Here is an 18762-nt window from a genome sequence, read left to right as displayed (position 1 = left end):
CTCTGCATCTATCTTCTGGCTAGAAGCAAGTAAGTCAGGTTAAATCTTCCTTGTCCCATTTCCCAAAGTAAATGAGGAATAATTCCCTCATTTCACCTTGATCTGAGAGCAGCCCCTTTAGCTAAGATTTCTATCTTGATTTCCAAATGGGAAAAAGTGCTTGAATTACAAGCTATAAGCAACTCTGGTTGGTACATAATGGTTAATGGCATCACCAGGGGCTGCCCCTAGATTTCAGGTTTAGCCTGGAAATCTCAGGACAATCCTGAACAGGCAACCTATGCTCTGTAGTCTCACTTCAGCTGCTTTTAAAATGTCTGAGTTTCTGTCTGTTTTCCCCCTTTGAGTTTGGCTTTCTTCAATTGCAGTAAACTGAGTTAAAAGTGCAAAATATTTGCATTCAGTTCAATAAGGAGGAGAGGAGTGGGTGAAGTCTGGCCTTTCCCAGTAGGCTCAGGCAAAAGCAGTAGGTTCTTTCTCATTAAAAGCTTTTTGCCATCTTGACTACCCATGCTTTGGTTATCATCTGTGAAATGTATGGGGTTGTAGTCCACAAAAGGAAATTTCTAAGCCTGTGGTGTCACTAGAGGTGTGTGGACCGCACCAGGTGACACGCTAAGGGGGAGTGACACCACTCCTCCTTAAACACCTACCTTTTTAGCAGAAATGGGCTGTGGCATTCATCTGCTTCCTTTTAAAATGCTTTAAGAGATGGTGGGAGTGGGGTGAAGCTCAGTGGGAGGAAAAAGGAGAAGACGCAGAATTTTTTAAAATTAAAATTTTAAATGTCAAAATTTTAATTTTTTAAAAAAATTAAAATATATATTTTTATTTATTTATTATTTTAACATTTTCTTTAAAAACATCACATTTTAATCAAATCTTCACTATGTATATGTAAATACATTTAGGTTGTGCATATGATATTGTAATTTGAAGGTATAATTTTAATTTTGCTAGTTGTTTATGTCACAATTATTAGCATTACATTCAGTGGTATATGGGAATTATGATTTACAAGTAACATTAGAGCAAAAAAGCATGACTAAGGATTCTGCATTGCGGAAATGGGAGGAAATCAATGGGGGGAGTGACATCAACCCTAGTGATGGCACTGTTCTAACTCTGCTAACTACACATTGACTAGCAGAAAGTTTCAGATGGGAGTATTTTCAAGGCCCCATCAAGGAAAAGCACCTGGGACAAATCATGTTTTCTAGCCACTGACAGACAGAAATTGGTACTGGTACAGCAATATATAAGTGGAATTTTTGGTAAATCCATTTGAAATTGTTATGCATACAACACAATATTCATCTGAAATTAACAGAAGTATTGTCTTATTTACTTTTAAATGCGTTTATATCACTTTTAAAGCATACAAAGACTTCTCAGTTCAGTGAACAAAATAATTATACCAAAGAGAAGTACTACTGAGTTCCAAACTCTGTCCCATCTGCATAACTCTGCTTTGGAACTTTTGGGTTCCTCAACCTGTCAGTCCTCAACCTTGGATGCCTGATAAAGGCTCTGAATAGGAAAAATGCAGAAAGGAAGACCAAGAGCCCCATAGCCTCTAATCCAAGTCACAGTTATGTCATGACTGGCCCATTCTTCTTAAACCAGTCCTTCCAAAATGGCTGTCTTCATATGGCTTGTACTACAATGACCACTACCGCAGCTACACATGGGCAGTGCTAGGTGAACATGGTGTGAGTTGTAGTTCATTACATCAGAAAGCATATACAGCATTGGGGACTCTATGCAAACTGGGCCAAATGTTTTCCACAAAGCATGTCCCCATATCCCCTAGCAACAAAAACCACCGCCAGACCCAGAACTTCGTAATATAGTAGAAATGACACTTTCTTCTACCTTCTTTGTTGTGTCCATTGCCTTCAGTATGGATGCATTGAGATCTTCCAAAGCCGACAACACATATTCATACTCTCCAAGGTATTGGGAAAAATATTCTAGAAGAAATATAGTTTCACAATTCAATTAAAGAAGGGAGAAGTCAGGGATTTTAAAAATTGTGACTATAATACAGTCAGCCCACCCCATATGTGGGCTTGCTGTACGTGGATTTAAGCTCACATGGATGGCAAGCCTGGGGAGACAAAATGGCATGTGGGAGTGCACCACTATTGAAATAAATGGGACTTGAGGTCCCACAGTTTTTCCCATATGCTCAGGGTCTGAAAAGGATCCCCTTGATATACAAAAGGCCCAATGTAATATAAATGTATACTGGGAAGCATAAGGATCTCTCCTCCAATAGAAGTATAGATACAAGTCCAGTGCTGTGTAAAGTAGGGTGACTCCTTAGGTCATTCTGTTTTCTAAAAACAGCACCAAGATCTTGCAAAAGCAGAGGTGTAGACATGTGACAGGAGTAGTGGGTAACCTCCAAAGATCCAGGAGTCACACATGCCTTGCCTTGGACCTCTGAAGGCTTCATTGCCTCCCATGACGTCTCTCCCAAATGTTTATTTTTAAAGGCCTCTTGTGTCCTCTGGGGCGCAGAGCAGAACAATTTTCACCATGTTTTTGCTACTATTGACCTTTTAGAGGTTGGACAGTTTCAAAACTAGACCTGGCTTTTCTCCAATCTAAAACAAGGCAAAAAATATGAAGCAATTGCTGCACAGATCACCTAGAAAATACAAATTAAATAAACGAGGCACTTTACCCGCCTTTAAATTACAGCAAAAGCAAAAGGAGGTAACAGAAAGTGAGATAAGAGGAAAAAAACTAAACAGAGAGATAACACAGACATGGCAGGAAAAGCAAAGGAGATGTAGCTTGAGGAGATACCAAAGAAAGTTTAGTAACATTAATTATAAACTTATGACAGTCTGCTGTTGCTATTGCACTTCTTCTTTCTTGTCATAGGTTTGGAGGGGAGCTTGTATGCCTACTAGTCCAGTAGGTGGGAATCTCCAAGGTTCGCAATCCAACCAGTCTCTGTACCCTTTCTCTCCCTGAAGTGAATCATCACTATCTTCACTCAAAGACAAGATAGTAATGTGTCCCTTGCTTGTTCATGGCAAGAAATCCTCATTGTTATCTCTGACTAGAGGTAGTACATTAATGGTACAACAACAGTAACAAGAGTGAGTCAATAGTCTATACCCTGCTCCTAGCTGCTAGTGCATCCAGCCTGCAACCTGTTACTTTTGTAGGGGCTTAAAGTGAAAGCTAGATTCAACTGTCTGATGCTTCTCAGAGCCCAAGAATTGTTAAACAAACAAACAAACAGTCTTAAGCCAGGCATCAACCATGGCATTTGCCAACTGAAACCCTTTTAACTATATGAGTATATCATATAATACAAACCCTATGCAAAGAGAAAGAACTGAAGCACAACTTTCTTCTGCATGGACATACACGTTTCAGAAACCATGACAATATGAAATAAAAACAACCACACTGAACAAACATTTAGGCATCTTATAAAAATAAATCTGGAATATATAATTTGCCCTTTCATCAAATATCAAAAATTAGTCAGAAATAAGGCTAATGAAGCATATAAAATCATAAACAGTTTTGTTATGGAGACGACTTCTTGAAGATTAAAAATAAAATAGCTTAGCAGAGAATCCATGAAGTCGTTAAATGATCCAGACATTTTTTACTAGTCTGGAGAGAGATTTGGGGGAAAAGGCCATAATTAACATGTGTGTGTGTGTGTGTGTGTGTGTGAGAGAGAGAGAGAGAGAGAGAGAGAGAGAGAGATTATCCCTTGAGCAAACTGGAATCTATTTCAAGCAAATGACTTAACGTGACTGAGGAATAGATGCACTTTTATAAGAAGAGAAGGAAATTTAATATGGAAATACTATTGCATTTCTGAGTGGCTGAGAATTACACTGCAGACAAGGCCAAAGCAAGTGATTTGTATGCATGTGTGTACATATGCAAAAAAGCTACTGATGAAGTCTCGTTTGTTGTCTAAGTATATGCACTGAACAATTAATGTGTCTCTTAAGTGGCTATTTGGATCCTGGCCAGTGCATACACTCATGCATGTGGTCTCACATATCATAAATGAAAGATATTTAGATTAAACCCATTCTTCAAAAGTTAAATTCAGGCTACAATTTCTGCAATACCCAGTCACAATGACTAATGCATTCTTGCGGTTTCAGTCCCCAAAAGTAACTTTCTCAAACTGTGAGATTAACATACTGTATATCAGAAGTATATTTAATTCTGTGCCAGTCTCTGCTTTCATTTGCATTAGCAGTAATGGCTTCTCCATCTTTTACAGCTCCCCAAACAGTCTCTAGCCCTTGCATTTTATGCAGTTAACTGGTGCATTTGATCATGATCTGCTCAATGTATACCAGGGATTCTTTGTTGAGATCCACCAGTCTGTAGCTTCCCCAGAAGTGATGAATTTATTTACTTTTATTCAGATTCAAAAGTCACTTACCAAACAGTTCTTCAGTGTCAAGATTGCTGAAAGGAAAAGGACATCATAATATGAGTGGTGTGTTGCTAATTTGTAATTCTGTTAACTTTTTTTTTTATTTAGATGAAGAGGATGACAATGATGATGATGGTGATGATGATTTCTTTTCAAGCTTTCTCCCAAAACTGAAATTCAATTTAAAAACCAATGCAGCTAAAAAGATATTAAAAAGTAAACATAACAATGGGGGTTAAATGATTGACAATATTAAAATGATTTAAAACTTCACTTTAAAAAATAAAGTGCTATTAAAAGGGAAAAAAACATCCAAACAGGTCTGTCTAAAAACAATACAGTACTCTCAGCCCATTCTTTAAAAATTTGCCATTTTAAAAGCCTGCTGGACTGAAAGGGCCTTTGCCTGGTGACAGAAGCACAGCAGGGTGGGGGCCATTCAGGCCTTTCCCGAATAGATGCCCAGCCACCAAAGAGAGAAAATAATGGATTGATCCCATTTGCTGTTTGCTTGTTTTTATTTATTGTTTAAATTGTTATTTATCTTTTAACATGTTTTAAAGTGTAAAATAGTTAATTCTATTTTGAGGGAGGGAAGGAGGGTTGGGGGATATGATTTGTATAATTTTTAATGCTGTACGCCGCCCCGATTGCCTGAGTGCAGATGGGGTGGGTTATAAATAAATTTTATATTATTATTTTTGTTATTATTACCTCATTGGGAAGAGAGTTCCAGAGTCTAGGGACAGCAATGAGAAGGCCCTCTCCTGCCCCCACCAACCATGTTTGTGACAGTAGCGGGACTGGAAAAGGGCATCTCTTGAAGATCTCCAGGCTTGGGCAGGTTCATAGAGGGAGATATGGTCTGCCAGACAGCCTACACTTGAGCCATATAGGGCTTTATAGTCATAACCAGCAGTTTGCATTGTGCCCGGAAACAAACTGGCAGCCAGTGGAGCTGTTGTAACAGGACAGCAGTATAGCACCTGTAACCTGCCTAATTCTGGCTGCAGCTCTTTATACTGTACTAACTCCATGTAGAGAGAGAATGTTACAATAGTCCAAATGGGATATAACTAAAGAATATACCAGTCCCACCATGACCAGATTTGATGTCTCAAGGAACAGGCACAGTTGGTGAACAAGCTTTGCAAAATTGTTCCTAGCCACTGCAAAAGCCTGGGCCCTTAGGTTCAAAGCTGAGTCCAGGAGAACTGCCCAAGCTATCAACACGAATCTTCAGAGGAAATGCAACCCTATCTAACACAAGCTGAATCTCTTTTCCTTGATCTGCCTTTTAATGGACTAGGAGCACCTTTGTCTTGTCCAGATTTTGGCTTGAGATAGATAGGCCAAAAGGGGCATGGAGGCGGTGATACTAGGGTTAGAGACCGTGCACCAACCGCATGGTCCCTAACCCTAGTATGGAGTGGTGGCATACTAATCGCGACATCACTCCAGCACCTTAAAAAGAACCTGGAAACACTGGCGCGTTACAGACCGCCCAAAACGGTCACGCGCCGCTGCCGGTTGCTGCGTCCGGGAACCACAGCAGCCAAACCGTGCGGTTCCCGGGCACAGCAAGAAAGAATCGCCAAAATGGCACTTCTTCTTGCGCCCCGGAAGTGGCGCCACAAGGCGCGAGGCGCGCACTCGCGGCGCCACTTCTGGCACGCGACGTCTGGATGCTGTGCGTCTGTGATGTCAAAATGGCAGCGCCCATCTGTATGCGGCGCTGCCATTTTGACATACTCGTTACGTGCGAGGGGCAAGGCATGTCAGGAAGCGCCTCCCCTTGCACGTAATGATGGCGTCTCATTGGACTGTCTGTAACGCACCACTGGGTTCTTTATACTCCAGAGGGAAGCAGCATGGTTTGGAAGCTGCAGCTTCCCTCCAGAGGGAAATAGGCCGCCGCTGGCCCGGACATTCCGCAAGGTATATACCGGGCCTAAGTTTCAGTTTGTTTGTCCTCATCCAGTCCACTACAGATGACAGACACTGGTTTAGGACCAAGAGAGCCTCCTTGGATTGGGGTGGAGAGGAGTAGTAGAGTTGGGTGTCATCCACATAGAGATGGCACAGTACACCAAAATTCTGAATGACCTTTTCCAGATGTTTCATGTATATGTTAAGTAGCATGGGAGACAAAACAGAACCCTGGAAAACCCCCATAGGCCAATGGCTAAAGAGTCAAACAAGAGTCCCCAACACTACCCTCTGGGTTTGCTCCTCCAGGAAGGAATGAAGCCACTGTAAAACAGTGCCTAAAAGTCCCATCCCAGCATGGCAGCTCCAAAGGATAGCATGATGGTATCGAAAGCCACAGAGAGGTCCAGCAGAGATGACAGGGACACATTCCCCGTCCTGTTCCTGTATAGGTCAGCTACTAAGGCAACCAAAGCCAGACTTGGAGGGAATGGGCAGCTGGCCAGGCAGGTGGGCAAGCCAGTAGACAGCTTTGTCCTCTCTTCCTGAGAGGGAAGGGAGAGTGGGGCAACAATCTGCAATAGGGGAAACCTTCGCCCTTTTGCAGAGGTGCCCTGGCTGGTTGCAACCATTCCCCCAGGTGTTCACCCCCCTCTGGAGGTCTGCTTTGGGTCCCACAACAAATTCCAACTCCCAGAATTCCATAGCCTTGAGCCAGGGCAGTTAAAGCGGTGCAAAACCAGGTTATTTCTCCAGTGTGGATGAAGCCAAAGTAGTGTCAAACTGGATTATTTCTACAGTGCAAATGCAGCCTGATTATGTGAAGAACATATTCACACCATCATTGCACACTGCAAGGCCCCTTTTTGTGAGTTGTCTCCTTGGCTGTGTAATCCTATTGTGTTGTTCTGTGAGGAAAACAGCACCCACCTCTTTCATGAATGAGGGCTCTGGGGTGAGGAAGTGGAAAGCCACAGCTGGTGTTAATCTGTGTAATCAGTACAGTTTGGTAAAGGGAGCTGCAGATGGGATGCAGGGCCAGCTTCTGCCACCTGAGCCCCAGGTCTCTAATTGCAATGCCAACGCCTTTGGAAGTGGAACGCTTAGCAATGTTCCAGCAAAATGTCAAAAGATGCGTAAGGCCGATTTTCTGTTCTGCATAGTCTTGTTTTAAGCTTTTAACTGGGTTAAACTTTAAAATGAATACTTTCCAAGCAATCATTTTATAAGACATAGCACTTGATTCCCAAATTAACTCTAAATAGTAAATGTATGTAAAAAGGTCTTGTAGCACTTTTGAGATGAACTGTAAGGCAGAAGTTGGCAGCATGAGGTTTCTCAGACTTAAGTCTACTTCCGCAGATGCATGTGGTGGAGTGAAAAGCCAAGGACAGACCTATATATAACACTCCCAGACTCTCCGGCCCCGGAGGACGCCCCGGAGGACTCAGGCGCAACCCATTCCACCACGCCAGCGGCCGGCAGAGGGAGAAACAGCGGAGCCCCGGTTTTGGGGGCGGGGAAAGGGAGGCACCGGTGGGAGCGGTGACCTCTAAAGCCGGCCTGCCAGCTCCCAGACTCTTGCTCCGCACCGGAGGATGCCCCGGAGGACTCAGGCGCAACCCATTCCACCAGCGCCAGCGCCGGCAGAGGGAGAAACAGCTGTGCCCCGGTTGTTGGGGGCGGGGAAAGGGGAGGCACCGGTGGGAGCGGTGACCTCTAAAGCCGGCTTGCCGGCTCCCAGACTCTTGCTCCGCACCGGAGGACGCCCCAGAAGACTCATGCGCGGCTCGTTCCGGTGCCAGTGGGGGGGGTGGCAGCTGGCCCCGGTGTTTGTCGGCGCTGTACAGCAGGACACGTTGGACGCATTTTCTTTCCATCAGCGCCAGTGGAGCCTTTCTTGGGGGGAGGAACGGAATATATATATATATATATAATATATATATATATATATATATAGTTTTTGTTGGCTTTCTCTAGGGGTTTTTCAGATTGTGTATTGGGGAGTGATGCTTCTTCCATTTCCCTTTGTCTTGGTTTTGTTGTTGAATTGGTATGGGACTGGGGTGGGTTGTGGGATGCCAGCTCTCATGGATGCTGTGAATTGAGTCATATTGCATTATCTTGAGGGAATGTGGTGGGGCGGCAGGGGAGGTACGGCGGTAGGAAAGTGGTTCATGTCAGAATGGAAGGCGAGATCGATGCATAATACCTATCTCTCCTTCCTTCCACTTTCCTAACCAAAGAGGCCTGAGAGTCAGCCAAGTCGTACCACAAACCCTGTCTCTGCTCCTATGCAACGCCAGGTCCATAAAAAATAGACCCACATTATTTATGATCTTATTCGGGATAACAACTGTGACCTGGCGTGCATTACTGAGACCTGGCTTGGGCCTGAGAGTGAGCAGTGTGGGCCCAGGCCCTCCCAGCCGGGTTCTCAGTTAAGGACTAGATCAGGTTAGGTGGGCGGGGGGGGGTGTTGCCTTGGTCCATAAAATACCTCTCCTAACCAGGATCCCAGTACGGAAAATGGATCACATCAAGTGTATTTACCTGTCCCTGAGGCCAGAGACAGTCTGGGATTCTGTTGGTCTACAGGCCACCCCGTGCGCTACAGATTCCCTGCCGAGCTGACACAGCTGGTCTCGGAACTGGTGTTGGAGTCCCCGAGGTTTCTTGTCCTGGGGACCTCAACATCCTTTTGGGCCAGCGATGCTCCAACAGGTGCAGCTCGGGAGTTCATGACTACATGACAGCCATGGGGCCTGTCTCAATTAGTCCAGGGCCAACGCATTGCGCTGGTAATACTCTTGATGTGGGTCTTTAGTTCGGCATGGAGGCTCCGTGGGTATAGATCTCTCAAATCTCTCCCTGTCATGGACGGATCATTTCCTGGTGAGGCTCGAAATCAAGGCTTCTACCTTAAGCCCCCCCGGGGGTGGCGGACCTATTAGGATGATCCACCCTCAAAGGCTGGGAACCCAAAGGTTCCAAGAAGCCCTAGAGGGGTATACGACTGGGGTACTGACGGCGATTTGTTGATGCCCTGACCAACCTGGGATACTAATCTCTCCAGGGCTATACCAGTATCGCTCCCAAGTGTCCTTTCCGGCCTGCTCCAACAAACAACCCGGTATACGAAGTCTCAGGGAAAGGAAGCGGGCTGCGCAACGACTAGAGCGCAACTGGCGAAAGACATCAACGCTTATCCGACAGGACACTCCTTCGCTCACATTTGAAGGCTACGGAGTGGCAATAGGTGCAGCGAGAACTACGTTCGTGCTGGCACGTATTGTGTCTCGCAGAGTCCGCGGTCCACACGGCTGTTTCAGGGTTGTGAGGGAGCTAATAGCTCTCCCTCCCTGAGCCCTATTTTGGAACATCTAAAGCCTGCTGGTGACGATTTTAACAACTCTTTTCGGACTAAAATCTCTTCGGATAAGGGCGATCTCGACGGCAAGCATTCATGCAGATCACTATTAGGAGAGGGCTCCGACGTGCCCGTGGCTCCTTGTTTGTAAACTGGATCACTTCGAGTGTTGTTAGTAAATGATGAATGGACAGGATTCTTCGAAGCGTTAGGAAGAACGACTTGCTCCTCTTGATCCCTGCCCCTCATGTTGGCAGCCAGGGGGGAAATGGCAGGTGTCTACTCTGTGACAACACCGCATTGTTAACACATCTCTAGGTGAGGGGCCAGTTTCCATGAAAAGATTGACAAGGCAAGCGGATGTCAAACCCCTGCTCAAGAAAGCCCTCCCTAGAACCCCCTGATTCATAATAAACTATCGGCCACTCGCGCTGCTACCTTTTTTGGGGAAGGTTAATCGAGAGAGAAGTCGCGTTCCAGCTTCAATCGATCCTGATGACACCTATTTTCTAGACCACTTTCAAACCGGCTTCCGGGCGGGCTATTGAGTTTAGACTTGCCATGGTCCGACTTAGTTGATGACCTCCGTCTGAGCATGGACCAGGGAAGCGTTGTCCCTGTTGGTGCTCCTGGACATCTCAGCGGCTTTCGATACCCATTGAACTTGGTATCCTTCTGGAACGCCTGGGGAACTGGGTATTGGGGGCACTGCCTTTGCAGTGTTCCATTCCTACCCTTCGGGCAGATTCCGATTGGTGGAGCTGCGGAGACTGTCGCTCCGCACGAGGGCCCTTCATCTGGTGTCCCTCAAGGAGCGATTTTGTCTCCCTATGCTATTAAAATCTACAATGAAACCGCTGGGTGAGATCATCCGGAGACACGGGGCGCGGGTGTTATCAGTACCGTGATGACACCCAAATAGTTTTCTCTGTGTCTCCGACTGATGCAGTAACTAAGGCTGTATCTCTCCTCTAGAGCGCTGTCTGGCGTCGGTAATGGGCTGGATGAGGGAAAACAAAAACTCAGTGTGATCCAGGGAAAACGGAGTACTGTATAGGTTCCCCTGCTCCGGTGTGGTGAGATTTGTCATCCGGTCCTGAATGGGGTCACGTCCCCTTGAGGACTCGGTGCGCAGTCTGGGAGTGCTCCTTGATCGTCGCTCCAGCTGACATCTCAGGTGGATGCGACGGTCAGGAGTGCTTGTTATCAGCTTCGGCTGATACCGCCAGCTGCGTCCCTCCCTCAGCCGGGGGGACCTTGAAACTGTTGTACATGCTTGGTAACCTCTCGTTGGATTTCTGCAATGCGCTCTACATGGGGCAACCCTTGTACCACACTCGGGAAGTACAACTGGTTCAAAAACATGGCAGCCAGATTGGTTGCTGGTAGATCCAGGGCAGACCATATAACACCTACATTAAAAGATCTCCACTGGCTGCCTATTCGTTCCGAGCTCAATACAAGGTGTTGTTTGTTGACCTATAAGCCCTAATGGCTTGGTCCAGGGTACTTGGAGGACGCCTCTCCCCATATAGTCGCCCCGCACACTCAAGAACATCTGGGGCCAACCTGTTGGAGGTCCCTAAGTCTCGCTTTGTAACGACCTCACAGAGGGCCTTTACTATCTTTGCCCCCACTTTGTGGAACAAGCTTCCTGTACAGCTTTGTTCCTCTGCATCGTTACTTTCTTTAAAAAAGATCTAAAAAACACACTTATTTCGGCTGGCATTCCCACCTTAGTAATTCTGTTTTTTGCCCCAACTCTAACAGTTGTTGTTTTATCTTTGCCCTGATATTTTGACTGTTTGTTTCCCGTCCCTACTCCTTGATGTTGTTTTAATTTTTAATGTATATATTTTAACCTGTATTTTATTGTCTCTTATCTGTAAGCCGCCTTGATCACATTTGTGGAAGGCGGGTAGAATAAAGATTATTATTATATATTATGAGAATGTCAATTCTAAATATTGGAGTAGAGGCAAACATTAACGAGAAAGTTACTTTTAATTTGTATTTGGCAGTATTCTGTTCTGAACTTCAGTCTTGGCTTGAGTTTGTACCTCCCTTTTGCCTTTCACAGTCACTCCAAATGTAGATATTCACATGGAAAAATGCATGAATTTCACAGTGACAAGGTGTGTTGGATTTCTGCTTAACAAAGGCAAAGAAGCCTAGTCAGAAGATAAGACAGCAATCTAGTTGGCTCCCAAAATAATACTTCTTATAATTAATGACACTTTATACACTCTCTTTACAGCCCAATGCTACATGTGCTTACTCAGAAGTAAGTTCCATTGAATTCAGTGGGGCTTATTATCAAGTAAATGTTACAGCTTTAATGAAAAATTACTTAGAGTCTTCACAGTGATGGGGGGGGGGGGGACTGCTATGGCCAGACCCTGTTTGCAGAACTCTGCAAGAACAAATTGAAGGCCATTAATGGACTCTGTTAGTAGACTGAACACTAGTGTTGTGTCAAACCAATCTTTGTCTTGTTCTGATTTTTTTTAATTGTTTGTCTCTCCCTCTCAGGGGGGAGAGAGACATTGTTGACAAGTTTCCTGAATGATCAAAATGGAACAAGCGAACATTTATGCTAATTACGTGTGTGGGTGCTAATTTCATTTACATTACAGAGCTTCCTTTGAAGGTCCTCCCCCTGCTCACCTTCAAAGCAAAAAATGACCAAAATAACATGGCAGAAGTCCAAACAAAGAATTTTCCTTAACTTGAAACAGCTGGAAGGCACATAACAACAACAAGCCCATCTACTTTGGTTGTAGTCCAAAGAAGGAATTTTAGAGTTAGAAGGGACCATCCAGTCCAACCCTCTTCTGGCATGCAGGAATACATAGGATTTTAAAGTTGGAAGAGACCCAGGGCCATCCAGTCCAACTCCCTTCTGCCATTCAGGAATACACAGAATCCAAGAGTTGGAGGAGATCCCAAGGGCCATTCAGTCCAACCTCCTTCTGCCATGCAGGAATACATAGGATCCTATAGTTTGAAGGGACCCCCAAGGGCCATCCAGTCAGAGGTGGGCCCAGGAGTCGTAATATGGGTAACTCTTTGACACTCTCTCAGCCTCAGAATAGCTCAATGCCCTACTCTGATGAAATGGAGGACAGAATATCTGAAATCAATTACATTGATGAAAGGAGTAGTAGTTTTTATTTTTAGCTAACTCTTTTTTCATGCATTTCCTCAATAATCTCCAATAATCCTGTGTCCATGAATCTATCAGGAGCTGCAGCTCAAAATATCAGCTCTCCTCCATTTGGTCAGAGGTGTCTGAAATCAACTACGTTGATGTGAGTTGTATACCTATCTCCCATCAATAGGGTTCTGGGGCCTTCAGAAACAGGTACTGTATATGCTTGACTATAAGTCAACCTCATGTACAAATCAAAGGAAGGTTCTGGATTATGGATTATCCAGAATTATGGATTTTTCTATCACCCATGGATAAGTCAAGCGTAAAACTTAGGGGCATGTAACAAAGGATTTAAAGGATAAAGCAAAGGAAAACAATGCCAAAGAACTTACAAGGTTCCAGCACGCATAAGTGTGCTCATACTGATGGTTGGATAGATGAAAGAGTGGAGGGGGATCAATGCTTCCAAGACAGATTACACTCTTGGCCTTTCAACAAGGGATGGTTCCTTTTTATAGTACAGCACTTACATTGACCCATGGATAAGTCAACTCAGGTTTTTTGTATCAATTTTCTGACTAAAATTGCTAGACCTATACTGTATATACTCATGTATATCAGTCATTCGGACTCAGCACTGTTTCCATGCTATGCATGTCACACTTGTTCTTTGTAGCTCCCACTAATGTTCTGGCAGTATCTTTATCAGCAAAATGAGTCAAAATATTTCAGGATCTAAGTCAGAACGACCTGTATGTGTTTGAAATAACTTGAAATCTCTAAAAACTTCCAATTTTCTCTGTCTAAGTAGACTTTTTCTTCATCATGGTTCTACCTAACTTAGGCTTTACTGTATTTCCTCTTTGATTCCCATAGGACTCTAAGTTAAAGAGGCTTCTGTATTTCAGTACTTTTCTTCTGGACATAGAGTGAGATAAGGAGACCTTACAGCTTTTTCCTTGCATTGTAGAACTGCCCTATTAGTGAGAACTACAGCCCAGTTCCACTATGGAAATGATAAAAATAACCTATTTTCCCATTCTCCTAAAACACCCTTAAATATGGCACAAACTCTTTTTCCATTCTTCTCAGAGCTGAAAAGTCACTGTTCCTGATGCGCATGATACCTGGAGAGTAAGCTAAAATGTACTCTTCTGGAGAAATGCAGCAAAGAACATAGAGAAGGCAGCCTCAAAAACAGATGCAGAAATCTACATGGAAATTTAGACCAGTTGTCCTCAGTCTTGATCCTACATATGTTTTTAACTCCAGTTCCCAGAATCCCTGACCATTGGTCATGCGGGCTGGAGCTTCTAGGAAATGAAATCTGAAATATCTGATGGACCAGAGTAAGAAAACCATTGGCCCAGAGCAAGGATAATGAGTTGCTATCAGGAAAAATGGAGAGAGGGTGCAGAATGAGACCTTCCTCATGCAGCAAACATATGTAAAAATCAAAATCTGGGGGTTACTCATGAGCATTAAATTCATTAGCTCATTTTTTCCCAATAAGATTTTTGCTTAAAATCACACGTAGAGGCAGTGATTACCAGACAGACGGTGCATTAATTCATGTTTTATTTAAAAAGCAATGGTTTTACCAGATAATTCTTATAGCAAATCCACATTGCCTTTCCAAGTAAACTATACATGATAGGTCTCCTCTCTGGGCTGGCTTTGCAGTTACAAGCCCTTGGACTCCTATCATTCACTTTACCCCTTGTCCCTCAAGATCCCTCCCTGGATCTGGTACTGGGGTCAGATGTGATCCCTATGTGAACCAGTGGATGTGTTATTCAGAGGTTTCACTGTGGTAAGCATAACCCAACTTTCTATCCAAACCTAACAGGAACAGACAGAAACAGTTGTAAAAAATAAAAAAGGAGTAGAAGTTTACTAATAGATATTTAAATCAAAAATTAATCGCTGAACTATTTAATCCTTCACAAAATCCTTCCAAAACCCTGTTTATTTCTCAACAGTTGGCCATCCTATCCCTATTACAGCTTTTCCCTATTTCTATGCCATCTTTCCTCTATCTGCCTTCTGTCAGAGACAGGCCTCAGTTTTGTATTCTTATATAAAATTTATAATTTTATACTTATACGGTATAAGTACAAAAACTTATACAGTTTATACAAAACTGTTTTGTATAAAAAGTTATATAATTTTGTATAAACAGTATAAGTATAAAATTATAAATCTCCTTTCACAGCATTCCCTGAACTGTGATAATCTGGCACCAAACCAGTATGTCCAGCTCCTTTTTTCACACCATATGCTTTCAAACCTCCCCCCCCCCCCAGTGACTCACTCTGTACTGTGTGTATCAATAGCATGAAACAGCTCATGAAGCTCCTCTCTGCTCAGGATTCCATCAGCAAAGTAGGCTCTGAATTCATCAAAGGACAGTTTGCCATCATCTGAAATTAAGGAAACAGAAGAAAAATTGGTTACATATACTACCAGATCTGCCTTTTCATCCAGTTGATTTTAAGATGTTATTTTAAAAAGCATCACATGATTTCTATGGGTTAAATTTTTACATAATTCAAAGAAAACCCTATATACATCAATGGTAATCAAGAAGCACAACTGAATGTTATTACCAGGTAACCAGAGCAGCTGCTTCCTCAATCAATAACCAAGCTACAACATGAAGTATCTCAGCAGCATCAGAAACAGTCAAATAGAAGACTCAAGACTGGAGGAAAGGTGTGAGTGGTTAGAATCATAGAGTTGTAGAGTTGGAACAGACCACAAGGGCCTTCCAGTCCAACCCCCTGCCATGCAGGAACTCTCAATCAAAGCTTCCCTGACAGATGGCCATCCAGTTTCTGTTTAAAGACCTCTAAGGAAGGAGACTCCACTACACTCTGAGGGAGTGTGTTCCACTGTCGAACAGCCCCTACTGTCAGGAAGTTCCTCCTAATGTTGGGCTGGAATCTCTTTTCCTGTATTCAGCAACATATGATAATTATCTCAATAGCTCATTGATGATGCACCTTCTTCACATCAGTCTCCACAATCATTCCAGCCAACCACACACTGAAAGAATCTTGGGCTTACTACTTCACCTTGGCTGATCCTAGTCTTTTGAATCAAACAACACATGAGTTTATCAGACAAGAGAAATTGGAAGTATAATCCAATGGTAATCTGAATGCAATCATGGGGTTTCACGTTATTGCATGATAGACTACCACACACAATTTCAGGCAATGGCAAGCTATTTTCGGGTAATGGGAAGTCAGTTCAAATGCAATTTGAATTCACGTAAATTCGCTCAACTAGCGAATTCACGTGAATGCGTTCTGGTCCCGCTTTCTTTTCATTCAAAATTAAGAGAAATTCCTCCCGTATGATAAACTCATTAGTGTTGTTCATTTCCATGCCTCACATTTGCACTGCATATGCCATTTAGCCTGACTTTTCCCTTTATTTTCTCACTAGGAGACAGCTAGATGTTCCAAAGTCCTTGCCTGGAGATAGCCTGATGTTCTGCATTTAAGATTCTGGAAGAGTAGCATCAAATTATGATGAAGATCTAAACTCATTTCTTATTTATTTGGTGACAGGTAAATCTTAGTTAATTAAGATGTGTTTCTGGGTTTTATTTCTTTATTAGCAACTTTAGTACCAGAAGTAGAAATAACATGGAAAAAAATAGGAATAGGGTCCTATATCACAAAAGGGAGAGCAGTTCAACATGTTTCTGCAAACTTTTTATTCAAAACATAACATTCTGCATATGAGAAATGAAACAATTAGGTCAGGTAAGCCTTGCATAAGTTAACAAAAACATTTTTAATCTTTTAGAAATTACTTGAACGCTTCTTCCAAAATGTGTCTTGTGATGATTTATTGATTTCAACGGCCTCTAGTTTCCTTATGATTTCCATGCTGGTGGCAAAACTTACAGATTTATCAACATGCCAGGGTAGCTGGTGAGGCAGGATACTCTATTTTCCTCTTTTCTTTCAGCTCTACTCTTCATATATGCTCAGTAAGTGATTCTGGAGGCAGCTGTTTACCTTGTCTGTTGTAAGTAAGCACACACAGCTACAGAAGGATCACCCAGAGTTGAATCCCAAGGCATTCTTTCCCAGGTCAAGCTTTATTGTACTGTTTACTGCAGACAGGCTGCTGCAATCCAACAGTGAAAGTCTTCTTTCTCCAGCCCTCCTTCATCCTCCTTCCAATGTTAATGCTGTAAAAAAAAACCTTCCAGCTAGTCAGAAGACAAGAAGTGGATGCAGGATGGGCTCCCATTAAAACAACTTCAAAAAAAAAAAAAAAAAAAAAGGAGCTTCTTTGTCAGAGGCCTTGTTAATTGAGGTATGCATTGCATACTTTTACAGAAGGACCATTATTGAATGCTGGCCCTTTAAGAACAGTGATAAATGGTGGTGAAATGTTTTGACGCATTCCTGGTGATATCTTTCCTTTGGGTTGACTTATGTTCTCAGAACTGCTTCCCAGTGACTGCACACCAGTAACATCATGGGGTGATGTGCAACTTGTGTCTAATAATGGGAAGTTACAATATAAGTACCGTCTTCTACGGAAAATGCAATCCTCATGTGTGAATTTTGACAGGATGCTGGTTCCGCATCATTCAAACGGAATCCATCCAAGTCAAAGTATTGACCACATCTGTCACTTAAGGGGGAATGAACAAACTAAAGAGTGTGCTGTGAAAATGAATGCCTGTCAGTTCAGCCACAATATTAACTCCTCGGCTTTTCAAATAACAACAGACTGCAAATTGTGAAAAATGAATTTTCCCTTCTACACCCTGTAAAGCTTGCCTCTGGCACTGTTAGACATGAAGAGACAGGAAATTAGGAGTGTCTGTTTAGCACTGTAAATCAGCTAAGGCACTGAAAGCTATAAACTACTATATACAATGGCACAGTGTCTTGCTTGAGCTATTTTTCTCTTTCAGCAGTTGTCAAACAACAAATTCTGAATCTAAATGTGTCTGTCTGTTGGCATTAGACAATAAATGTGAAACACTGAGTGTGCAATAAATTTGTCTTCACAAATGTCTACTTTGGATGTATTTTTGACCTAGAATCATATATTGTCTGTTCAACAAGTTTGCCCATTTCACAAATTCCACTTCCTTGTGTATGTGCATGTGTTGTTGTTGATGATGATGATGAATTTTTAATGTAACAAAATAAAAGGAAAGGAAACATTTATCTTCCCTCTGTGACATTAGAGGTCATTAAAAAAATTAAGGACATATGTTGTGGCTTATAGATTACAGAATTAATTCACGTTAACAGTAGTATGGGGCCAAACTTCACAAATAAACTCCCCTAATTTAGAACATGAGTCATTGTGTACTTGGCAAAAACTATCCTGCAATTCAGGCCCAGTTTATAATGGTTTTCCTCATTATTTGTTATTAACCTGGCAGCCTAAAAAGTGGAATTTCTAGTGTTCTAGCTAAACCCATTTGATGGAGATGCACTGAGAACTCCATTTTCCAGACCTCCTCCTAACAAAGGATGTTCCATTAAACTCTCCAGGCCTTACAGCAGGAGTGGGCAGCTGTGGCTAAATAATTAATGCAACATGCAGTTGGTTCAGAATACAGTACAGTAACTAGTTTACTGATTCTGAACATATCCCAATGGTTTTATAACTACTTTGGCTTCCTGTCTATGTCCAGGGTGCAAATCAACAGGACTGAATTTTGTAAACTTTGTGATGGAAAGCAACCAAAGTGAGCAATTCCTAAATAACAAATGTTTTCCTTCTTTGTTTCTGTTTGGTAGAGTTTCAAAATTTATTAACCACTTTACTTTTGCCTACATTATTGATGCTGAAAGACTTTGTCAGATATATTTGTCAAAATAAAAT

General features: G+C 42.8%; 1 protein-coding gene across 1 annotated transcript in view; it reads right to left on the bottom strand.

Annotated features, from left to right (window-relative positions):
• Positions 1 to 18762, bottom strand: part of NECAB1 (N-terminal EF-hand calcium binding protein 1) — a 60152-nt gene that overhangs the window by 27827 nt on the left and 13563 nt on the right. Inside the window, exons 3-5 of the mRNA XM_042466293.1 lie at positions 15203 to 15311; positions 4442 to 4467; positions 1876 to 1973 (exon numbers count right to left, since the gene is read on the bottom strand). Coding sequence (XP_042322227.1) covers positions 1876 to 1973; positions 4442 to 4467; positions 15203 to 15311 — 233 coding nt within the window. The remainder of the gene's footprint in view (positions 1 to 1875; positions 1974 to 4441; positions 4468 to 15202; positions 15312 to 18762) is intronic.

This window comes from Sceloporus undulatus, chromosome 4 (genome assembly GCF_019175285.1).
Source record: "Sceloporus undulatus isolate JIND9_A2432 ecotype Alabama chromosome 4, SceUnd_v1.1, whole genome shotgun sequence".
NCBI classification, from domain to species: domain Eukaryota; kingdom Metazoa; phylum Chordata; class Lepidosauria; order Squamata; family Phrynosomatidae; genus Sceloporus; species Sceloporus undulatus.
This window is presented reverse-complemented; position numbering and strand designations above follow the sequence as displayed.